This window comes from Oncorhynchus gorbuscha, linkage group LG10 (assembly GCF_021184085.1).
Source record: "Oncorhynchus gorbuscha isolate QuinsamMale2020 ecotype Even-year linkage group LG10, OgorEven_v1.0, whole genome shotgun sequence".
Classification (NCBI taxonomy): Eukaryota; Metazoa; Chordata; class Actinopteri; order Salmoniformes; family Salmonidae; genus Oncorhynchus; species Oncorhynchus gorbuscha.
The window spans coordinates 66,011,750-66,037,617 of record NC_060182.1 but is presented as its reverse complement, the minus strand read 5'-3'; the positions used below and the strand labels follow the sequence as shown (position 1 = coordinate 66,037,617).

General features: G+C 43.4%; 2 protein-coding genes across 5 annotated transcripts in view; one reads left to right on the top strand and one right to left on the bottom strand.

Annotated features, from left to right (window-relative positions):
- Positions 1 to 9,030: 9,030 nt before the first annotated feature.
- insm1b (insulinoma-associated 1b) lies at positions 9,031 to 11,513 on the top strand. The gene has a single exon (XM_046364508.1). The coding sequence runs from the start codon at positions 9,199 to 9,201 to the stop codon at positions 10,615 to 10,617; it is 1,419 nt and encodes a 472-aa protein (XP_046220464.1). The 5' UTR covers positions 9,031 to 9,198; the 3' UTR covers positions 10,618 to 11,513.
- Positions 11,514 to 13,563: 2,050 nt separating this feature from the next.
- ralgapa2 (Ral GTPase activating protein catalytic subunit alpha 2) overlaps positions 13,564 to 25,868 on the bottom strand; it is a 145,582-nt gene continuing 133,277 nt past the window's right edge. For 3 of the 4 annotated variants that reach the window (XM_046366669.1, XM_046366670.1, XM_046366671.1), the window contains 2 exons: positions 24,732 to 24,856; positions 13,564 to 17,142 (listed from right to left, as the gene is read on the bottom strand). In XM_046366669.1, the coding sequence (XP_046222625.1) occupies positions 16,988 to 17,142; positions 24,732 to 24,856 (280 nt within the window). In that variant the 3' untranslated portion in view covers positions 13,564 to 16,987. Of the gene's footprint in view, positions 17,143 to 19,831; positions 19,873 to 24,731; positions 24,857 to 25,868 lie in introns of all 4 variants that reach the window. The other variant, XM_046366672.1, reaches the window with a different exon arrangement.

The following is a 25,868-nucleotide window of genomic DNA, read 5'->3' as shown; positions in this document are numbered from 1 at the left end:
AAAGAATCCATATGAGCGATGTTTCCAGTTTCATTTCTGTACATTGAGTCACTACGGTCATTATGGTTGGTTGTTCATGACCTGGGGTGTAAATGGACATCACCGTACGTTCTGATCTTAAAGGAAAAGAAATACACAGCCGTTAAAACAAACTAAAAAAAACACTAGGTCACCATGCTGTCGCACTACAGACAATAATATCTACAGTCATGAGTAAACGTCTGTTAATAGAATCCACCAGGGAAGAAAACCTGCGCGTTTGTTGTTTCAAAATGCATTTGGAGAATGGTTGGATTGTGTGTGTGTTTGTGTGTGTGTGTCTCCACCCGTATGTACCTCAATTTCCCTCTCTGCACCCCCATAGTGCAGCTCTGTCTCAAAGAACTCTTGTCAGATAATTGAATGAGCTGTAGCAGAGAGAAAACCTGCAGTGGGGAGCTTGGCGCCTGCTGTCCTTATTATCTGTAACACAGCAGTCGCACCGCTTGCTCTTTGTGGTTCGCTCATGAATAGAGAAAAGGAATGTGTGGAATGACAGAGGTGAACCCTGAGGAGAGAGACAGGGCATCACATTTTAACCAGCCCAGATAGAACAATCACTTGATCCACCTCCATGGCTCTGAGGTGAATTAGCGTTTAACAATTTAACATTCCAGGGCATGCTTGGTGACATGAGGCTCTGGTGGAACACAACCAACGGACTGGACAGATTTCTGAGCAGCTCTCGGAAGTTTCAGATGATTGAATTTATGCCCCAGGGCTAGGAGACATCATGTTTCAGGGAACCATTTCCATATGCTAGCTAAGGAGAGGAGAGGTTACAGAAGGATTTTTAAGCCTTGACAATTGAGACATGGATTGTGTATGTGTGCTATTCTGAGGGTGAATGGGCAAGACAAAAGATTTAAGTGCCTTTGAACGGGGTATAGTAGTAAGTGCCAGGCGCACTGGTTTGAGTGTGTCGAGAACAGCAACGCTGCTGGGTTTTTCACGCTCAACAATTTCCTGTGTGTATCAAGAATGGTCCACCACTCAACGGACATCCAGCCAACTTGATTGGAGTCAACATGGGCCAGCATCCCTGTGGAACGCTTTCAACACCTTGTAGAGTCCATGCCCCAACGAATTGAGAATGTTCTGAAGGCAAAACTCAGTATTTGGAAGGTGTTATTTAGGAAATCATTGTACAATTCAGATATTTATACAGTACCAGTCAAAAGTTTGGACACACCTACTCATTCAAGGGGTTTTATTTATTTTGACTAATTTCTACATTATAGAATAATATTGAAGACATCAAAACTATGAAATAACACATGGAATCATGTAGTAACCAAAAAGGTTTTATACAAATCAAAATATATTCTTCAAAGTAGCCACCCTTTACCTTGATGACAGCTTTGCACACTCTTGGCATTCTCTCAACCAGCTTCATGAGGTAGTCACCTAGAATGCATTTCAATTAACAGGTGTGCCTTGTTAAAGTTAATTTATGGAATTTCTTTCTTTCTTAATGCGTTTGAGCCAATCAGTTGTGTTGTGACAAGGTAAGCGTGGTATAGAGAAGATAGTCCTATTTGGTAAAAGACCAAGTCCATATTATGACAAGAACATCTCAAATAAGCAAAGAGAAATGACAGTCCATCATTACTTTAAGACATGAAGGTCAGTCAATATGGAAAATGTCAAGAACTTTAAAAGTTTATTAAAGTGCAGTCGCAAAAACCATCAAGCACTATGATGAAACTGTCTCTCATGAGGACCGCCACAGAAGAGGAAGACCCAGAGTTACCTCTGCTGCAGAGGAAACGTTCATTAGAGTTAACTGCACCTCAGATTGCAGCCCAAATAAATACTTCACAGAGTTCAAGTAACAGACACTTCTCAACATCAACTGTTCAGAGGAGACTGTGTGAATCAGGCATTCATGGTTGAATTGCTGCAAAGAAACCACTACTAAAGGACACCAATAATAAGAAGAGACTTGCTTGGGCCAAGAAACACAAGCGAAGGGCATTAGAGCGGTGAAAATATGTCCTTTGGTCTGATGAGTCCAAGTTGGAGATTTTTGGTAACAACCGCCATGTGTTTGTGAGACGCAGAGTAGGTGAACGGATGACCTCCACATGTGTGGTTCCCACCGTGAAGCATGGAGGAGGAGGTGTGATGGTGTGGGGTGTTTTGCTGGTTACACTGTCTGTGATTTATTTAGAATTCAAGGCACACTTAACCAGCATGGCTACCACAGCACTCTGCAGTGATACGCCATCCCATCTGGATTGAGCTTAGTGGGGCTATCATTTGTTTTTCAACAGGACAATGACCCAACACACCTCCAGGCTGTGTAAGGGCTATTCGACCAAGAAGGAGAGTGATGGAGTGCTGCATCAGATGACCTGGCCTTCACAATCAACCGGCCTCAACCCAATTGAAATGGTTTGGACCGCAGAGTGAATGAAAAACAGCCAACAAGTGCTCAGCATATGTGGGAACTCCTTCAAGACTGTTGCAAAAGCATTCCAGGTGAAGCTAGTTGAGAGAATGCTAAGAGTGTGCAAAGCTGTTATCAAGGCAAAGGGTGACTACTTTGAAGAATATAAAATACATCTGGATTTGTTTAACATTTTTTTCGGTTACTACATGATTCCATATGTGTTATTTCATAGTTTTGATGTCTTCACTACTATTCTACAATGTGACAAATATGGTACAAATAAAGATAATGAGTTGGTGTGTCCAAACTTTTGACTGGTGCTTTATATCGTAAAATATTGTCGAAACAACAATGATTTCCTAAATATTGTTTCAGGATCTAATAGGTCAAATGTCGGACAGACATGTTGTCCACCTGCAAGGAGACAAAGTCTGTAAGACTTTCTGCCCTGGTTCTTAGAAACCCCCAAGTCCCTGATTATATCTAGATTCCTCACTGGCCCTGTCCTTGATGCTGAATGGATTCTCCCTATCAGATTACACACAAGCACAATGGCCCTACAGCTCATCCATGACAATCATTGATTGACAATGCCATTCATGGAGCCCATGTCAGGATGAGCGTAAATTACAGTGACATCCTTTGAGCATTCTAACAGGATGAGGGTGGGTGAGATTCAGACAGTGGGCGAACGGAATAGGCGAAATGGATATCTCGGGGATCATTTATTTATATTTAGCTAGGCAAGTCAGTTAAGAACAAATTCTTATTTACAATGACGGCCTACCAAAAGGCAAAAGGCCTCCTGTGGGGACGGGAGTCTGGGATAAAAAAAAAAAATAAATAAATAAATACAATATAAATATAGGACAAAACACACATCCCAACAAGAGAGACAGCAAAATACTACATAAGGAGAGACATAAGACAACAACATAGCAAGGCAGCAACACATGACAACACTGCATGGTAGCAACACAACATGCTAGCCACCCTTTACCTTGATGACAGCTTTGCTGCTTGCATGGTAGCATGTTGTGTTGCTACCATGCAAGCAGCACAAAACATTATTTTGCACAGACAACAGCACAAAGGGCAATAAGGTAGAGACAACAATACATCACACAAAGCAGCCACAAGTGTCCGTAAGAGTGTCCGTGATTGAGTCTTTGAATGAAGAGATTGAGATAAAACTGTCCAGTTTGAGTGTTTGTTGCAGCTCGTTCCAGTCGCTAGCTGCAGCGAACTGAAAAGAGGAGCGACCCAGGGATGTGTGTGCTTTGGGGACCTTGAACAGAATGTGTCTGGCAGAACGGGGGCTGTATTTGGAGGATGAGGGCTGCAGTAGATATCTCAGATAGGGGGGAGTGAGGCCTAAGAGGGCGTTATTTATCGTAAAGATAAATATAGTTTGATAGTTTTTGCGATATTTTTAAATGATGTTTCATATCTCGCAACCCAAAAGGATTGTACCAGAAAGGGAGCCAACAGTTATTCAGGGTGATCCCCCTTTGCTTCAATTTCTGCATCCTAATTTCACCTGTAGGTGGTGCTATAAAATAGGCAGACTGTGAACTGAGTCTGAATTGAATGAACACAGAGAGGTTCATTCTGGGTAAATGCTGTAGGCCTATATCATCATGCTGTACAAACGTGGCATACAATGTTTGATATTTAACTTTAGTGTAATTTATTAAAAGTTGCCACTTGCAGCACATTAGGGAATTGTGTTTTGTTAAATAGGCCTACATCAGTCAATCAAAAGAGCAGCGCTAACAAGCAGAAACTCTGGACATGAATGGTTCCCCACATCACTAAACATTATTTGACATTTAGAGAGAAGACCCTCTTTCCAACATTAAACCAGGCCGAGTGATGTTGTGGCATAGGGCTCAGGGCTCCAAATATATAGTCTATTTAGGGGCGGATTAAGATTACTTTATGGATGGATGGAAAGGCAGCTGTATGCTAATGATGCGCCGATCCTTCAGTGCTTCCACTCTTGCAGGGCAGCACGCGCCACTGAGCAAACACGCACACGCATCCGCTGAAACCCCAACATACCGGCCCACGCGCTCTTAGAATTGATCACAGGGTGGAGAGGAACTCCTTAAAATGCCATCAAAGCATGTAGCTCCACGAACCACGAATAATATAACTGCCAGCAAAAACGTTGTGGAACAAACACGGACTATAGCAAAAACACATTCAGTTGAAGTCGTACACTTAGGTTATAGTCATTCAAACTCGTTTTTCAACCACGCAGCAAATTTCTTGTTAACAAACTATAGTTTTGGCAAGTTGGTCAGGACATCTATTTTGTGCATGACACAAGTAATTTTTCCAACGATTGTTTACAGACAGATTATTTCACTTATAATTCACTGTATCACAATTCCAGTGGGTCAGAAGTTTACATACATTAAGTTGACTGTGCCTTTAAACAGCTTGGAAATTTTCAAAAAATGATGTCATGGCTTTAGAAGCTTCTGATGGGCTTATTGACATCATTTGAGTCAATTGGAGGTGTACCTGTGGATGTATTTCAAGGCCTACCTTCAAACTCAGTGACTCTTTGCTTGACATCATGGGAAAATCAAAAGAAATCAGACCTCAGAAAACAAATTGTAGACCTTCACAAGTCTGGTTCATCCTTGGGAGCAATTTCCAAACACCTGAAGGTACCATGTTCATCTGTACAAACAATAGTACGCTAGTATAAACACCATGGGACCACGCAGCCAACATACCGCTCAGGAAGGAGACACGTTCTGTCTCCTAGAGATGAACGTACTTCGGTGCGAAAAGTGTAAATCAATCTCAGAACTGCAATGGACCTTGTGAAGATGCTGGAGGAAACAGGTACAAAAGTATCTATATCCACAGTAAAACGAGTCCTATATTGACATAACCTGAAAGGCCGCTCAGCAAGGAAGAAGCCACTGCTTCAAAACCAACATAAAAAAGCCTGACTATGGTTTGCAACTGCACATGGGGATAAAGATCGTACTTTTTGGAGAAATGTCCTCTGGTCTGATGAAACAAAAATAGAACTGTTTGGCTATAATGACCATCGTTATGTTTGGAGGAGAAAGGGGAGGCTTGCATGCCGAAGAACACCATCCCAACTGTGAAGCACAGGGGTGGCAGCATCATGTTGTGGGTGTGCTTTGCTGCAGGAGGGACTGGTGCACTTCACAAAATAGATGGCATCATGAGGAAGGAAAATGCCGTGGATATATTGAAGCAGCATCTCAAGACACCAGTCAGGAAGTTAACTTCTTGCGTCGAGCCATCCCGGATCCGGGATCGTGAATACAGACTCAAGCTCATTACCATAACGCAACGTTAACTATTCATGAAAATCGCAAATGAAATGAAATTAATCTATTTGCTCTCAAGCTTAGCCTTTTGTTAACAACACTGTCATCTCAGATTTTCAAAATATGATTCTCAACCATAGCAAACTAGCATTTAGCGTTTAGTGTTTAGCGTTAGCATTTACCGTTAGCATTTAACATTAGCATTTTGCGTTAGCATTAGCAGGCAACATTTCACAAAACCAGCAAAAACATTCAATAAATCATTTACCTTTGAAGAACTTCGGATGTTTTCAATGAGGAGACTCTCAGTTAGATAGCAAATGTTCAGTTTTCCTGAAAGATTAGTTGTGCAGGAGAAATTAGTCCGTTTTCTGTGTCATGTTTGGCTACCAAAAAAAAACGAAAATTCATTCATCCAAACGCCAAACTTTCTTCCACATTAACTCCATAATATCGTCTGAAACATGGTAAACGTTGTTTAGAATCAATCCTCAAGGTGTTTGGAATGGAAAACAGAGCCTCAAAAATCCTGCTCATTTCCTGTTTGAGGTTGCATCTTGGTTTCGCCTGTAAGAACAGTTCTGGGGCACCCACAGATAATATCTTTGCAGTTTTGAAAACGTCAGAGTGTTTTCTTTCCAAAGCTGGCAATTATATGCATAGTCGAGCATCTTTTTGTGACAAAATATTGCGCTTAAAACGGGCACGTTTTTTTTCATCCAATAATGAAATAGCGCCCCCCTAGCTTCAACTGGTTAAAGCTTGGTCGCAAATGGGTCTTCCAAATGGACAATGACCCCACGATACTTCCAAAGTTGTGGCAAAATGGCTTAAGGACAACAAAGTCAAGGTATTGGAGTGGCCATCACAAAGCCCTGACCTCAATCCCATAGAAAATGTATGGGCAGAACTGAAAAAGCGTGTGCGAGCAAGGAGGCCTACAAACCTGACTCAGTTACACCAGCTCTGTCAGGAGGAATGGGCCAAAATTCACCCAACTTATTGTGGGAAGCTTGTGGAAGGCTACCCAAAACGTTTGACCCAATTTAAACCATTTAAAGGCAATGCTACCAAATACTAATTGAGTGTATGTAAACTTCTGACCCACTGGGAATGTGATGAAAGAAATAAAAGCTGAAATAAATAATTATCTCTACTATTATTCTGACATTTCACATTCTTAAAATAAAGTGGTGACCCTAACTGACCTAAGACAGGATTTTCTTTTTAATGTCAGCAATTGTGAAAAACTGAGTTTAAGTGTATTTGGCTAAGGTGTATGTAAACTTCCGACTTCAAATGTATAAGGGCCGATTCATGAACAGTTGTAGGCCTACGTGGGCCTATAATGTGACTGGCCTTTAGCCTAGACCTATATATTGTTGACTATTTCACATTTTTACAACACTATGGCCCGATAAGGGGAGAAAACTCGTTTTTAAACTTGTTAATGTAAAAAGGTAAACGTAGAAAGACGTTGCTATATATGTATAATTTAAGAGAGACAAATGTGAATTGCACAAAGCTAACGGTTTGCATTCAAACAAGCGAAAGCGCATCAGAACAGAGCCACCCATTCAAAAGGCGCATGTTTCAACTAAAGATGGTGTAATTATTTGACTTGGTCCTACAGCAGCTTTATGCAAATTAGGAGAACAATAGGCCTCCCCGATTATTCTTGCCTTGCTTCCCCACGCAGAGAAAAAGAAAGCACGCTCTGCCAAGTGATGCATGCACGCTCATCTGAAGATATTATTATAAAACGCAGGCAACCATAACTCTAGGCCTACTAGACAAAAATAATCGTAGATGATCGACCTTGTAAGCATATAGCGTACTCTCTAAACTTGATGGCTGTAAGATTGTATAGGCCTACATTTAAATGTAATGTATGCACAAAACTGACAATAAATTATCAGAAATAACCCTGACTACAAAACACAGTATGAAAATGCTCAATTTACATATCCTTTGGAAATACATTTTCAAAGAATTGAACCATGCAAGATTTCTGATTTTCTGAAAGTGTTTTATAATAGCCTACATGCAACTTAAAGTGCCTAAATTAAAAACATCAAACCAATCTTCATTTGAAGAAGTTAGACGATATATTAATTCCAAATGCAAACTTCAGAGTAAAACTTTGAAAACCAACTAATATTTCACAAAATGAGTAATAGTAGGATACAGATGCATGGATTTGTTTCCAACAAGAACGTAACCTTATCAAACAAGAACAGTTTGTAAAAGGATATTTTTACAGACATAAAAATGTTTTATCGTTGCACATGACATCCATATCACATTCCAGACAAAGCAACATTGGGCGCGCTCGGGCAGTGATTACACACAGCACGCGCCTATCTCGAGGACAGATTGGCGGTGAGTCTTATTTCACAGTGAAGGGGTCAATTTGCCTTTCAAACAAAAACGGGATATCCATCTTGGGCAGACGTTCCCGTGGCAATTGTGTATCATGACCAGAACCCTTCTTATTACTTATAGTGGGATGTCTGATGTATAACTCCAATTAAACTGCCGAGACAGACTCGTGCCCAAATAAATACATTCGTACCAAATAATGTTTATTTTCAAGTCTTGCCTTGTTTGTGTAAAACAATAACACTGCGTATCGACTTTTCGAAGATAGGGCCATATACCAATGTTACACATACACATGTTGTCATGTTGTTGGAGGTTCGTGCGTAAAGCTTGCCTTTGACTGGGGGGAAAGTCCCATTAAACCACAATAGCCTACAACAACACGTGTGTGCAATTGCTTTACTATCGCCACTGACATCACTTTCTGCCCAAGTTTTTAGATTTTCATTTTGTTGTCTTTTATTCTAGTAATGCAAATAACCCCTTGCAACGTCTTTGTTGCCTTCTCAACTGGACCCCTCTCCAGTCCAATCCCCGTCTTAATTCACAATTCTGATGATTGTGGCAGTGACGGACATTTCCTTTTGGCAGCTCGGTGGCCCCCAAAGGAGAGGCACAAAGCCGTGGCACGTGTGTATTTGTATAGAGAACCATCAAACCGTAAAAGGAGGAGGGCCCGGCGTGTGCCTCTGTCGGGGAGTGGCCGAGCGCACACATTAATGTAATAAACCGCAAGTACATCTGCTAAGCTATCTGCACATCCTTCAACGAAATCCACCAAACACAGGCTTTGAACCCTCCCACATCCAAATCCACTGGGATCTTCGTTTCGTCTGATTGGTTGAGGATGCGGCAACAAGGGGCGAGAACAATAGCATCATTCTGGCATAAAAAGAGTGCAGCTATGCCTTGGAGACGAAAACATTTCAGCACCACAGAGATCTTAGCGAAAATACAAGTTAGCAACCGAGGCTCCTGGCGTGACTGTAATTTCACAAACCTGGATATCATCCGAGCCTTCGCCCACCTCTCCAAAGTGCCTTTCTGTCATTCGCAAAGATGCCTAAAGGATTCCTGGTAAAAAGAAACAAGAAGTCAGCGCATGTTTCCTACAGGACTCGTACAGATGAGTATGAGCAGGAGCATCACACGCCAGCCTTTCAGAGTCAGGTGGACTCATCTCCGCCGGTCTCTATTGCGTCCAGTCCGGACCGCGCAGCTCCATCACCAGACATCGCAGCAGACGCCCCGGTCCCCAGTCTGGATGCTAAAAGGGTTCAGTTTGGCAACCAAGAGGCTGTGTACCAAGCCCTCTACAGCCCCACCAGGCCCATCAGCAAGGACCACGAGAGGAGATATTACGAAAGAAGTTTTAATCTAGGTTCGCCAATTTCTGCTGAATCATTCCCGACACCTGCTTCCCTCAGCAGTTTAGATCATCTCCTGTTCGCCCCCGTGGATTTGAAAATAGGCACTAGCAACAGCAACCGCAGCGGCACCACCAGCAGGATCCCTGCTACAGCCATCAGGGGCGGTGCTAAGAGGCCCGCATCCGACACTGAGCGCAAGAGCAAACCTGCCTCCAAAAAACCCAAAGCCATCAGAAAACTGAATTTTGAAGACGAAATGACAACGTCTCCGGTACTTGGTTTGAAAATCAAAGAGGCTCCTGTCGACTTTAAACCCAGAACGCAGACGTCGGCAGGTGGGAAGCCGTTAGGAGAGTTTGTCTGTCAATTGTGTAAGGAAGCATACGCTGATCCATTTTCATTGGCCCAGCACAAGTGCTCTAGGATAGTGAGAGTTGAGTACAGGTGTCCTGAGTGTGATAAGATGTTCAGCTGCCCGGCTAACCTCGCCTCTCACCGGCGCTGGCACAAACCGAGAGCGCAGAGTGCAGCCGGGATACCATCTACCCCGAGCATCAAATCTGAAATCGCCAAAATTCCCCCCGGTGTTAAGTCCACCCCAGAGGAAGCCAAAGACCCAAGAATCGATCTTCTGAGTGACAGAGACTCCCCCAGCCCGGGTATGTCTGAATCGGGCTCAGAAGACGGTTTATACAACTGCCAACACTGTGGGAAGAGGTTTAAGCGCCAAGCATACCTAAGAAAACACATCCTGGGACACCAAGCCTTGCAGAATAAAATGTTCGAGGACCACACGTTTCAAAACAGCGACAGAGTGGAAGAGCAAGTGCCAGTGTCCTTAATCTCAGAGGAAAATACAAACCAAAGTCCCCTGAATCTAAGCCCCGTGGACTGTCTTCTCTGCCCCGTTTGCGGGGAGAATTTCCCCAACAGGGCCAGCCAGGAGAGACACTTGCGTCTCATGCACTCCTCCCAGGTGTATTCCTGCAAGTACTGCTCTGCCACTTTCTACAGCTCACCGGGACTCACGAGGCACATCAACAAATGTCATCCGTCGGAAAATAGGCAGGTGATCCTGCTCCAAATGCCCGTGCGCCCTGCTTGCTGAGTAAAGGGAGCGTTGGAAAACACGTTAATTGCCTACACTACTGAAAGACAGGCAACTTGATGTTTAGATTGTGTGTTCGATGAGAGCTTTCCTATCCATGCCAATCAGATGGTTGTTGAATGCTTATCTATTTCTTGAAATAAAAAATAGGCATATATTTTGAGATTTCTCTCAAATAGTTTATTGAAAGAAAACAAAGTGTTAGTTTGACTGTTAAAGGTATTTTTCTAGGACAGCTGCACACGTGCTCAAGTAGCCTAATAGCTTCTAGACCTAAGAACTGTTTCATTTTCCCTCATAAAAGCCTTTTAATTCACAGACTGTGAATTTCTGTTTAATTAAGCTTTATGCTAACTTATGAATCACAGGACAGACTTATCAACTTTGTCTTAAAAACGTGCAAATATCGAATCATTCCCTTTTAGTAGAACCACAAATGCCTTTAGAATATAGCCTAAACACATCGAAACTGCTGTACAACTGCCTTAAAAAAGTCAACATAATGATTGTTTTCATTTTGAATGCTGGCACATATTTTATTATTAATTGTTGCAATATTGTTTCGTCATAATACTTGTATTTATTTATTTATTCTATTTGCAATTCTATTCTGTAATTTATTGTTGTATTGTGTGATTATTCTGTGTCATTCTGGCAGTTCACATGTGGTAGCCAAATGTTTTGTCAAAATTAGGAGTTGTGATAATTGTCGTGGACCGGTCTAAATCTTCAATCTCCACAGCTCTTGTAAAACGTAAAGCTCTTATCTTAGATGCAATCTTTTTCTATGAACATTTTTATTTTCTTAAATGTTGGCTTTTATAGCGCTTTGATTGTATGTGTACACTGTTGTCATCTATCTGTCCATCGAAATAAAAAATATTTTCAAAATGAAACCATTTATTTTGCTACAGTTTGACATTGACACAAACTGTCTTGAATAATACTACTTCTACATCACCCATGTCTGCCTGCCCTCCCTGACTTCAAGTCATATCAACAAGAACATAAACGGACCTATAGGGAATTATTCATTAAAATGGATGTCAGAAATAATTATTTGTCCTTTAGAAAAACAAAACAATACAGTTTTTTTTCGTGTAAATGATATATTATGGAAATCCACCTGGGTAGAAACTCGAGACACAATCTTCCGCCGAATAATTCTAAATGGTAGGCTATTGGGAAATGGGTGCATATGGGGAAAAAGTTATCTTGAAAATCATTCTTATTCTTTCATTTTCTCCACTGGACTTCGCCTACACAACAAAATATCATATACAATTTCTCTCAGCTTCACAACATTAATTTGGCTATTTGTGTGAATCTTCGGGCTATGTGAAAGCTCAAAACAAAACATAGATGAAGCCTACTCAAGTGGGTAATTAGTAAAGGATGTATAATAGCCTAATTACCATGGATACTCAAGCCATGATGCAGGCATATTCACTACGGATGCATCATTTCTACAATGATGTGACTGATGTCAGAGACTTCTCAAGGACTGTACTCCTCTAAACAAACCAACCTAATTCCTCGTAGACCCCTTTCAGGTTTCATTTAACTGGGATTGCATCCGATGCCAGCAATTTTTTCTAGGCAACGGTCGTCACTGTATTATTGATATGATGATTCAAGCCTGGTTTTGGTTTCTATAAAGAAGAGACAGAGAGCACTTAGCTTCCAGTCATAAATTGCCATAATGCTTGGTCAGAACATGGCTCAGGACAAAGAGGTGATGACCACACAACTCACCTCAAGATCAGAAGGACATTTCTCTTTTCTTGAGGAGACTCAGAATTTGATTTCCCCTTTTTAAATGGTTGCCTGACTGTGGAGGCTGAACATCCAGGTTCACATACACTCCCCATGGAGAGAAAGATTGGTAACAACTTCCAGAAGTGAGTGTGTGGCTTCAGCCAGCCCATGAGGGGGTAATGATCACTGTTAGGTCAGGACTGTGGATACCGTCATGTAGTTCACTAATGAGGACAGGCCTCTAGGCAGTAATCAGTAGACGTTTGGAACTCTTGATATGTCACAATGTGAAAAATAGACTGTTCACATACACCGAGTCTACAGAACATTATAAACACCTGCTCTTTCCATGACAGACTGACCAGGTAAAAGCTATGATCCCTTATTGATGTCACTTGTTATATTCACTTCAATCGGTGTAGATGAAGAAGAGACAGGTTAAAGAAGGATTTTTTAACCTTGAGACTTGGGACTGTGTATGTGTGCCATTCAGAGGGTGAATGGGCAAAAAGGGGGAGGGGGGGTGAAACTCAATATTAGTAAGGTGTTCCTAATGTTTGGTATACTCAGTGTGTCTTGAACCTATACCTTCTGCAGATCGCTTTTAGTCTCCTTTCTTAACTTGTGAATATTCAAATCACATAATGTAGACAAACACAGGAGAGCTTCAGACAGTCCAAAGGGACATGGTCAGGCAAGATAGACGGACAGACACACATCACCAATTATCCTCTTAAGTCTAACAAGTAACAGTCCTCCCAGTGTTGGCTAGGTGCTGTAGACTTTGCACCTGTACCTTCGGTGGGGGCCCATTATCCCAGCCTCCTCTCCTGGAGCAGCAGGGGAACAGATGGGAAGGGGGTCAGGTTACCCCGGCTGCTGCTTCTGGGCCAGGGTTGAAAAACCAAGACAACAGCACCATCAAGTCACCCCTACACCCCATCGACCCCCCCCTTCCCCAAAGCCAGAGGTTACAGTCAACCTGTCACTGCAGCCAAAGCAGCAGATTCTCACAAGATGATTCATGGAGGATAGGCATTACTGTGACAGGGTTAGGTAGTAACCATCTCTGTAATGACAGTTTTAAAGGAAAAGGTTGAATTTACTTTCTCTACTTCCACACCACTGCTATGAAAAAAAACCCCCCATTCAGATCAATAGACCCATACAAATAACACAGAGAACACATAGGATTTCAAATTGATTTAATGAAATGTTTTTGATTTTCACATTTCTAATAAAGATAGTATGACTTCAGTCATTAAAAACGGTTCGATATGTTAACAAGTAATGATGAAATCTTCAAGCCTTTTTCCACTCTTCCTCTTATACAAATATTATATTACAGGCATTAATATATTTATGGTAAAGGACTAAAACCCTCGATTTGACACAATGTACAGGATTCCTAAACCAAAACCTAGAATTAACACTAACTCTGTTGCTTCACATGAGTTGAACCAGTCTTGAGTAAGACACAATCCTTGCCCTGGTCAAATCAAACCATACGCCCATTTACTCCCATATATAACAGGGATCCCATCCACAACATCTAATCTACAATCTAGACTCCATAAGAAGACTGGTAAAAAGAGCTGGGTAGTTCTTTACAGTGGCTACTGGGAAGGTGAAAGCATTGATCTGACTCAGGTCAGTATTTACATACATTCTTCAAATTCACAAAATGGACTTCATTATCTCTGAACGAACTCTCCGTTCGTGCCTCCTATGTTATTAATCAGTGCTTGGGAAAGAAAGGGACACAAAAAAAGAGAGAACAAAAATGAAAGAAAGAGGATGTACAGGTAAGGCAAAGTAGTGCAACAGACAGGGATGCAGCTCTGATGGAACCCTGCATAATGTGTGTGTAACACCTGGCTTCCATGGCAACCCAAAGGCGCAGGTTGTGGCGAAGGAGGCAGCGTGAGTAGCATAGCGCCAGCCTGCCTGTTGCTAAGAGGGTCGCCAGAGTACAGCGCTGGTATGCCTTCTAACTCCCCAGCCCCCCACCCCTCCACTGTGGCCTCACGAGGTTACTCGGGGTGCATCATGGGAAATAGGAGGAGTAGGTGCCATTTGATTCCAATTCAGAGAGAAAGGAGAACAGAGCACCTCAAATAAAGACGAAACAAAAGTGGGCCAAACCCAGTCAATCTGTTCATATAAAACGTGTGAGGACGGGGAGGACAAGACGCTGACCTTTACAGTCATACAGGGGGGGAAAAAAACAGTCTCTCCCTCTAGAACAAAGACATGAGACAGGAAGGCAAGGCTAGCCGTTTTGCTCTTGCAATGAACAGAAACAAAATAAATCCAATGATGTCTAACAGTGGTTTACAGTGGTGGGGGTCTTGGAATGGATCTTGGTGGACAGACATTACACAGGCACTGTGAGAAGCTCCTTCACAAATACACACAGCCATACAGACACACACACACACACACCAGTGCATGGAGTTAAGATTCACCTGAGGCTCTGGTGGCGTTTTCCTCTAAAACAACACATGTATACATTATACAACACCACAAACATCAAATAAAGCAATTTACATCCAAGAATAAAGAGAACATACACATTCATTGCTAGTTTATCAACGACAGTGAGTGCAAAAGTTCATCTGTAGGAACATTGGAATGTCATTCTTAACTTTACAACACGAGAGAACAATGGCAGAGGAAGAGCCAGATGGAAGTTACTGGATTACAGGTTATGAACCCAGGTTAAACAATCCTACACAGGGTAACATCACTAAACAATTAGAAATGCAGTCTTTTCTCACTTCCAGCAGTTGCATAAATCAAAGGAAGACAAAAATCCATCAGAATCCATTTAAAAAGGTCCTTACAGCGATAAAAAACCCAACACAAGTTTCGATTCACCTCAGGGTTGGAAAGACATCGTTGATTGTCCACTCCAGGTTCATAACTATTAAAAACAGACTCCTACTGCATTGGCTCACAGCCCTCCGTAACCAGGAAGTGTGTGGTGTGGTGCAGCATTATGCTAGAGCAGCACCTCCTATGTCAGCCCTTCCACCTCTCCACAACATGAGGATGAGTATGGTCCAAACAGACACACAGGCTTCCATGGCTCAAGGCCAAGGACACAACAACATACTTAAATATGATCCTATCCTGTCAGCAGCAAGAGTATCATCAGTGATTTACAGAGCAGAATCGTGGGGGGGCATGAGATGGGAAAACCATGAAATGAGTCCCTTTTGGGTAGTGTAACTTGGTGAAGAAAAATACGTTTTATTTCATATAATTTTAACATTTAACATGTGTCCATAAAGAACACATGTTCAACTTAATAAAAAAACAGGTTTTACCATCTCAAGAGGTTAAATAAAAAGATTAAGTGCCTATTAAGTGCCAAAAAAAGTAATAGGGTTGATGATTTCACCCTGAACAAGGCAGTCAAGCCACTGTTCCTAGGCCGTCAATGGAAATAAGAATTTGCTCTTAACTGACTAGCCTAGTTTAGTAAAAGGTTAAATAAAAAAATGAAAAAAAATCTTAAATCCGCCATAATTCCCCTTGCGACAGGGGGATTGGAAGCTTGTGTTCAGGGACAGGGAGGGGCAATTGAATGCAGCTTCACCATTTTAGAAAAAAATATTTAAAAAAATTCTAGCCTGTCTATCTATGAGTAACAGGGTTAATGCGTTATGCTCGACCCGCTCAGTTCTCCAACACAAAACACCAGAAAATAGGCAAAAAGATAACCAGCTAATCAAGAACCTGTTTTTACACTAGGATTTTACTATGAGATGTTCAACGTTTCTTTTGAAAAAATGATTACTAGTAGATTATAGTAAAAGTTCACATAGCAGGGTTGACCTTAAAACGAGGGAATGACTTTTTTAAAGCAAGACTTGGAGGAATTTGGGGGTTAAGTGGGTTAATATCTTCCGAAAAGTCAGAGGGAAATGTCAAAACGCTGCATTTTGGCACTTCAGCAAGTCTTTATTCATGAAAGAAAAACAGATTTATTGAATTCTCCATGTGGAGTCTTTTAAAGAGCACTTAATTTAATATAAGAGGCTTTTAAAATTCAATATTGGTGCACAATTTCTACTTAAAAATATCAAAGGGGTACAAAAGGAACTCATTTTGTGGAAAGACCTTTACCAAAATGCATATGGGTGATCATATTCCTTTTCTATGTCACAACCATAGAGATCCTTGTTGTGACATATAAAGGGAATTTTGAAATGTTGATGATATGTGGACTTTAAGCCACCAGACATGATTGTTCAGTCAATTCCCTCTCTATATTTAATCGCTGTACTGACTGACAAGTGATATTAAATCAGATTCTTTCAGAAAATGCAGCAACATCGGAACACACTTCAATAGCATAAATCTTTTCTTCAGGTCAAATATGGCGTTTAACAGTAAAACAATTGGAAATGTATCAAAGTATCAATAACTGCCACATAAATAAAACATTGCAATATGCTCCAGTTATATTTTTAAACGAGATATAAAACAAACAACGCACACACCCAAACTGCAGTCATGAGGGGTTAAGGTATGAGGTTTCACAGCAGGACCTGTAGTAAAGACGAAGCAGGGAAGGTTTGGGAAGTGGGTCGGGCGAGAGAGCTCAGTTGGAAGATTTGCTTATGGCGCTGGCTGATCGGCGGAGTTTTCCGGAAACTCTGTTCTTTGTGGCACGGTGAATCGTGGGGGAGACCTGGTCCGCCTGGTCCGTTCCTAAAGAAACACTGAGCTCAGCGCTCGTGCTGCCGCTGAGAGAGCCTGGAGAGAGAGAGGGAGGGGATGAGAGAAGGGATAGAATGGGGGAGAAAGATGGAGAGAAGTGGTGAGACGTGGCAGGCTAACATAGCGCTGATAAGACTGGCATACTCCATGTTCTGACTGCCATGCATGTCATCGCTCCCCGTCCCCCAAAGCAGACACCCCGAACGGCTTACTCCCTCTAAGGTCAAATGTATAATAACAAAACAAAACAGAAACAGGCGTATAGATTGATTTGAACCTTTAATTCCTCACAGTTTGCAAAGTGGCAGGTGTGTGGACTAGATCAAGCTATATACACAATCAGATGCAATGTTCACCATTCTTTCATCACGTGCTTTGACTGGCTAGACTAGAGGCTACTAGGGGAGAGAAGCTGGATATTTATAATTTCTCCCAACACTTTGGGTTTGAGAGGGCAGATGCTTGCATGAGTAGGGGAAAAAACGCAATCTATTTTAAACCACATGGTCCTAAGAATAAAATTGCCTTCGCTGTTCAGCATAAAGAGGATGTGACAGATTGTTCAAGTTTTATAATGGTGTATTGTAAAAAGTGAATGGAACATTATGTTAACTGGACAGGCATGTCGCGAGCATGTGGAGAGACGCCTTTTGTTCAACATTGTGGATCGGGGCTCCCGAGTGGTGCAGCGGTCTAAAAGCACTGTATCTCAGTGCTAGAGGGGTCACTAAAGACCCTGGTTCAATTCCAGGCTGTATCACAACCGGCTGTGATTGGGAATCCCATAGGGCGGTGCACAATTGGCCCAGCGTCGTCCAGGTTAGGGTTTGGCCGGGGTAGGCCATCTTTGTAAATAAGAATTTGTTCTTAACTGACTTTCCTAGTTAAGGTTAAATAAATACAAAATAAAAATGATTACAGGCTGCAAGCAGTGAAACGTGAGGGGGAGGCCGGTAAGAGCAAACATATTTTGCGTACACCCCCCAACGCATCTTAGCGATGCCTCAAGTTTAAACAACTTTCCTGCTTTGGCCAAGATGGCATCTGGTTGCCTATTTTCTTTCCTCCACTTTTTTCTCTCCATCTTTCTGAAGCATCTCAAGTTCCTGCAGCTAAAAGGGACAGCAGATGGCTGCAGTAACAGACACTCAGCGGACACAAGCATCCCTGACTTCCACTCAGTCAGAGGGGGAGGGGTTAAGGGTGTGTGTGGGTGTGTGTGGGTGTGTTAGCAGAATGGATCTTCATGATGCATGTGAAAAGAACAGAGGAGGGCTGTGAGTCGACGTAGGGGCAGGCCTAAACCAAGTCCAACCCTGCGGCCCCACTTCCAACTCCAGAATTCCACTAGCTTCCACTTTGACCATTCCACCACTTGAACTTCCCCGCTGGCCCTGCCACGCCCCACCCTCTCGTATAGTTGTTGGATAATGGGGAGGGAAGTGGCCCGCTGGGCCACAGATAAGATAACCCTTTCAGGTAAAGGCCTCCACACAGACGTTACATTTACTAGCCCACCAGCATGCTACCTACAACCCACCCATGCAATGGACACCTCTATAGATTGAGTGCTCGGTTTAATACCCGTTAACAACACACTCATGCTTGGTTCAAATTGCAGCAAAAATGACACAAACTTAAGTTGATTATTAAAATAATACATGCATAATATATCTCCAGGGTGAAACAAAAATCTCCCAAGACTTCAATTGGCCGGTGTCTGACTGGTTCATCATAACACTAAGACTCAGAGCAACCAAGGTAATTCCTCTGAGCTCCCCCTTAAAGGGATACTTTGGGATTTTGACAACTTCCCCCTGAGTCAGATGAACTCAGGGATACAATTTATGTCTCTGCATCCAGCATTAAGGAAGTCAGAAGTCGTTTGGCAAGCCGGTGCAAACTAGTGTTACCATCGACTTCCAGTCATTGCAATATCTACTAGCATGCTAGCAGTTTCCATAGACGTCCACTCTTTGTGCTAACGCCAGTTAGTAACTTCCTTTAAACTGCCTGCTGAGACATAAAACTGGTCTCCACGAGTTCATCTGACTCTGGGGAAGTAGATAAAGGGCTTTATTGCCAAAATCCTGAATTATCTCTTTAACAACTATCCTGAGAGAGGCCATGATGGGGCAGAGACCTGCACAGGGTGCCTTTAATCAGAGATCCTTTCATAGAAAGAAAAAGAAAGAGAAAGAAAGAGAGAGAGAAAGTGAGAGAGAAAAATGAGAGACAACCCCCCCCCCCCAAAAAAACAAAGGACATAAATGGGCCTCATCCCCATCGGTCCCCTGCAGCATTTCAAAAAAAGCTTAAATGACAGACGTTTTCTTCCAGTGGGGCAGGTGTTAGTATCACATTCTGCCCCAGGCGAACAGGGGAGAAAAACAGCGCTGGGGAGATAAATATAAAGGCGTGACATGCAGAAGCTTAGCCAGAGAGAAGAGTGGCTGTGTTGCTCATGCTACTACTGAGGTGCTAATTGTCCCGAACCGTGCAGCGTCACTCGCAATTACGCCTGGATAAATAGAGAACACAATCCCCATATAACGTCATATCAACCCCCCATACAACTTTATGTTAACGTTCCTTTAAAAAGCGGTAGTTGGGTAAATAAAGCGTGTTAGTACCAAATAAAGGAGAAACCAGAGATGAGTGAACGGGTGAGCGAGGGTAGGCTCTAGGGCGACACACAAGCTTCCGGCCGGTGCTCGGGGCTTACCTTGTTCAATTACTGTAATGACACCTTTAACATGTTTTAATCTAAAAGAAAAACAGACAGTAGAGCGTCACATTAAGACAGACAGTCACCACAACACAGCCCTGCTGTAGACCGACAGGCAGCCACCACAACACAGCCCTGCTGTAGGCCGACAGGCAGCCACCACAACACAGCCCTGCTGTAGACCGACAGGCAGCCACCACAACACAGCCCTGCTGTAGACCGACAGGCAGTCACCACAACACAGCCCTGCTGTAGACCGACAGGCAGTCACCACAACACAGCCCTGCTGTAGACCGACAGGCAGTCACCACAACACAGCCCTGCTGTAGACCGACAGGCAGTCACCACAACACAGCCCTGCTGTAGACCGACAGGCAGTCACCACAACACAGCCCTGCTGTAGACCGACAGGCAGTCACCACAACACAGCCCTGCTGTAGACCGACAGGCAGTCACCACAACACAGCCCTGCTGTAGACCGACAGGCAGTCACCACAACACAGCCCTGCTGTAGACCGACAGGCAGTCACCACAACACAGCCCTGCTGTAGACAGACAGGCAGTCACCACAACACAGCCCTGCTGTAGACCGACAGACAGTCACCACAACACAGCCCTGCTGTAGACCGACAGACAGTCACCACAACACAGCCCTGCTGTAGACCGACAGACAGTCACCACAACACAGCCTTGATTGGTAAATGATTTCTGTAACTACATTGCATAGGTTGGTATGACTGATATTATAAAATAAGAATATGTTGGCTGAATTATGTGAAAAGCTCCTGAACCAGTTAAACACCATGAGATAGAGATCAGTGTTAGAGGAAAAAAAAGGCATATTACCATATCTGTGTTTTACACACACGGGTGGTTCCAGCCCTGAATGCTGATTGGCTGAGAGCCGTGGAATATCAGACCGTATACCACGGGTATGACAAAACATGTATTTTTACTGCTCAATTACATTGGTAATCAGTTTATAATAGCAATAAGGCACCTCAGGGGTTTGTGGTATATTGTCCAGGCACTCTGCGATGCATCGTGCTTAAGAACAGCCCTTAGCCGTGGTATATTAGCCATATACCACAGCCCCTCATGCCTTAGTGCTTAAATATACCACATACTAATAAAACAGTGCTTGTGTATGTGTATATGATAACACAATTAATCTGCACTGAAGTACATACAGCGTGCTGTCCCGTGAACAAACAAAAACCACCGACCAGGTTGACCTCTTTGACACATGGTGAAAGCTAGAGGCTCTTCAGTAGCCAACCGATGCAGTTAAAGCAGAGGTAGACGGGGAAAGCAGGTGAAGAGCTGTCGTCTCCAGACAGACAGTGGTTTAAGGGTGAGAGAGGGAGGCCTGTCTAGACTCTGGGGAGTTGAGAGCTCTTCAGTTTGAATCCATTAGCAGCTGGGTCTCATGAGAGAAGTTGTTTACCCCGTTGAATAATCATGTGTAACTCCAACTTCCCATGTATTGCAGCCAGTGTAGAACTTCATAGGAAAAGGCACAGTCCATAGGCAAACCAACATGCCAACAAACACTCAAAGCACATGAATCCAAATCCAGACAGACAGAGCACAACCCTCTGAGTGACATTGCAGACCCTCAGTGCGGAGGATGACAGCAATCTACTGTGTGTTATAAGATGGGTCATGCAGGAGGAGGAAGATGGGGGTGGGGGGGGGTGATTGAGGTTCACTGATAAGGCGTAGCTGTGGGGTCAGAGGTGAAGGACAGGTTAATGTTGCTGGTGGAGGGTAGACAATGGGCATCCAGCTTGGCCCAGGGGTACTCCACGTCCCAAACCATCCCCGGTCAACACCTGCACGCTGCCCATCATGGATGACATGTTAGTGGAGCAATGAGCCAAAGCAGGAGTATTGACAAGCACACACACTGCAGCAGCATATGGAACGACAAGCACCACAATAGATTCAGCTGCGGGACGATTTCCTCTTAAAATGCACGGTCAGGGGGCCAGAACCTAATTACAAATCATTTGTCAATCGCCCGCAAGAACATATACACTGTGTGCACAAAACATTAGGAACACCTAAACAGAACAGCCACAATTCGCCGAGGTATGGACTCTACAAGGTGTTTAAAGCCTTCCACAGGGCCCACGTTGACTCTAATGCTTCCCACAATTATATCAAGTTGGCTGGATGTTCTTTGGGTGGTGGATCATTCTTGATACACACAGGAAACTGTTGAGTGTGGAAAAACCCAGCAGCGTTGCAGTTCTTGACACACTCAAAACAGTGAGCCAGGCACCTACTACTACCCATTCAGAGGTACTTAAATATTTTGTCTTGCCCATTCACCCTCAAAGGCACACAGACACAATCCATGTATCAAGACCTAAGAATCCTTCTTTAACCCCGTCCCTTCTTCATCTACACTGATTTGAAGTGGATTTAACATGTGACATCAATAAGGGATCACAGCTTTGATCTGAATTCACCTGGTCAGCCTGTCATAGACAGAGCAGCTGTTCATAATTTTTGTACACTCAGTGTATGCTGAAACATTCATTTCAAACCTTACATTTCTGTACGATCACTTATATCGCTCTATTATGCGAGAGAATACTTTGGGGCAGATTTCCTAAATTAAAATCACTTGGAGCAGATTTGCTGGTGTTTTTAACGGTCTTATGTCCAACAATATGTTGTTTTTCCTTGTTAAAAAACTTGGTGGGCCAAATAAAATAGGGAACCCTGTATTAGAGGGTAGTACACAGCAACGATACACTAACAGGGAGAAAACTAAAGGAGGCTGTTGTGAGGATATATTAGTGACCCCCTGTTGATGCATAGAACCATACACAGGATATAAACATGCCGTATGTTATGAACATAAATGTGTTGCACATTATCCACACTACTGCTAGAAATACATGAAAATATGGTGGACAAAAAAACTACCATTTCAAAACAACTTCTCAGAAAATACGGGAATGCCTGGTTTATCACTGGAAGAAGCTGCAAGCACCTGTGTTCATTTTTATTTTACCTTTATTTAACTAGGCAAGTCAGTTCAGAACACATTCATTCTTTTCAATGACGGCCTAGGAACAGTGGGTTAATTAACAGCCTTGTTCAGGGGCAGAACGACCTTGTCAGCTCGGTGATTCGATCTCGCAACCTTTCGGTTACTAGTCCAATGCTCTAACCACTAGGCTACCTGCTGCCCGTATGCGTGTACTACTAGGACTTAACCTCCTCCTTGTTTAAAAGATTACCAGGTGAAGACCGCATGCAGACCAAGAATGAGTCCTGAAATTGCCCTGCATCTCTGTGGCGTGGAGCTGTGCCAAGAAACAGTTGACGCAGAGGGCCATCTGATTACAAACCCACTGTGGACAAAAGCCTAAATCCTGGACACACACAAATGTATGCATACACCACACACACTTTTACATAGACACACAAACAGAAGCAATAGCCCAAAAATGATGTTTGCCCATTTATTTCTATATTTCCACTGCATTAAAGAGGGTTAGTATATTAAGTCTTGCTGTTGGCTGCTCTCAGCAGACACAGCTGATGCACAATACTGTGAAACCAATCATTATTGAACAATATGAGAAAATAATGGTTTATTGTCTGGCCTCTGCTCCCATAATCCCAATGAGGAGCCAACCAGGTATCCTACTCCTGCCCCACTACAGAAGAGCCCACTGCTGAAATAACCCACAACAGCAGAGGATAGACATGACCCAGCGCTGGGTAATTACATGTCTTTTCTCCATCACTCGGTTCAATCTCTCCCTGTCCGTTTACCTCTGCCTTTCTATCGCTCCCTCCCACTTCCTCCCTCTCCCCGAGGAATAGTCCCTGTTTAGTATTCTGGATGATAAAAAGGTCAATAGAGGTCAGTTTGGGACTTCTTTTATTTTAGAAAATATTTATTTGCACCAAAGTGAACTATTGATAGACAACAATACAGACAAACAAATAAAAACAGTGTGCAGGTGTGGTTGGGAGCAGACTGTAATTATGTTAATAGACCTGCTACCCCCTGCCTCCGCCAGTCTGCTTATCAACCCTGCCTTCTGGGGCTGCTCGCTGAGATCTGGACAACGCGCGCGCACACACACACACACACACACACACACACACACACACACACACACACACACACACACACACACACACGCACACACGCACACACACACGCACACGCACACGCACACGCACACGCACACGCACACGCACACGCACACGCACACGCACACGCACACGCACACGCACACGCAATAACAGATTCAGTTATCACAAAATAGAACAGCACAAGTGTCCAGTTTTATCATTGCTGTATCGATTGGATGCTAGTGGTGCTGGTGTTGTTGTTGTAGACCCATCAGATCTAGGCCAGGCAGGACAGGAAGGGGAGACATTGTTTAATGAAGTCCCCCTCCCTCTCCTCCTCCTGACCTCTGGAGATCAGCAGTGTGAGCCCTCGACTGTTCGTTATTACACATCTCTGGTACGGGGACGGAGGCTCCGATAAGAAGAGTCCGATCACATACACTTGGCTTGACCCACATTCAATCATGTCATATGTATATTTCGATCAGGCTCATTAAATGAGAGGGAGACAAAACCCAGAGAAGAGGAGGTGAGATGAAACGGTACACAGGGAGACAAGGAGCAGGGCCCAACTAAGTTGTTGAGCCACGGGTGAAGTCTTTGATGCTGCTGCTCAGACAGTGGAGAGAGATCGGCCCTGTTGCCATTGATATTCATCAGAGTGTGGGTGTGAGGAGACAAGGACCAGGAAACAGAGATGGAGGGGCCTGAAGAGGGCTAACAGGTGTGCTTGTGTGGAGGAAGAAAGGAGGAAGTGGAGGAAGAGAGGAGGAGAGCATGGGATTCTTACCTGTCCCACTCATTGGGTAGTAGCTGGGTGAAGGGGAGAAGACCTGCGAGGCAAAGTCCTCAAAGGTCATGACCTCCCGGTGGTTCTGCACAATGGCCTCCAGGTACAGCGCCCGCTCCTCATAGCTGGGGTCAGGGTTAAGGAAAACCAGAGGAAGAGACCAAGAACACGGATCATTTACAGCCCAATGAAATCGAAACAAAAGTGCTAAATTCATCAATACAGGAACTTAGTCAATTAAGACAAAACAACCGGTGAAGAAAACCCATCGCACCGTCACATAATAGAGAGATATGAGCCTCTCTGACCAACAACAGTAGCAGACACAGACTAAAGGCAGCATGAGTAGATAGAGGAGTAGCAATAACCAGACCGTTGGAGGACACTCAGCCTGGCCACGCAGCCACAAATGGGAAAGCAGTCACCAAATAAAAACACTACAGGCATGACCCTCCTCTCACCTCTCCTTGGCCTAGTGGTTAGAGCATAGGACTAGTAACCGAAAGGTTGCAAGATCGAGTCCCCAAGCGGACGAGGTAAAAATCTGTCGTTCTGCCCCTGAACAAGGCAGTTAAACCCACTGTTCCTAGGCAGTCATTGAAAATAAGAATTTGTTCTTAACTGACTTGCCTGGTTAAATAAAGGTAAAATAAAATACAAATCCTTGGGCACTCTAATAGAACCCCTGCTGGAGGCAGAGAGATGCTTTCGGACATCCCTCCCACTCTGGCACTTCTCCAACCCGTCAGGGAGAAAATTGTAGACATTTCAAATTCAGAGTGGCAGGCAGGGAGAGCAACCTGGGAATATGGTGCCGGATGGATACAGACAGTCAGGATAGAACATAACAGAATAACAAAAAGGGCTCAAAATGCTGCTCTCTCTCTCTGTGTGTGTGTTAGAATGTCACTAACTATGCTAGCTGTAGGTTTCAGCTTTTCCTTCTAAATAACTGCACCTAACAAATGGTTATTCAGTCACCACGTCAAGAGTCGACCTAAACAGGCATCTACTACAGCCCCCGACTCCAGGAACCTGCTGGCCTCATTCCGCTCTCATTAACAGACTGCTGCTTGTAGTAAGTGTTGCTAGGCTGTTGCTAGGGCCCCTCTGCTTTGGTAGAGTGTTGGTGAGAAG

Excerpts from the sequence above, each read along its gene's own strand:
- insm1b (XM_046364508.1), top strand. The coding sequence starts at position 9,199 with ATGCCTAAAGGATTCCTGGTAAAAAGAAACAAGAAGTCAGCGCATGTT.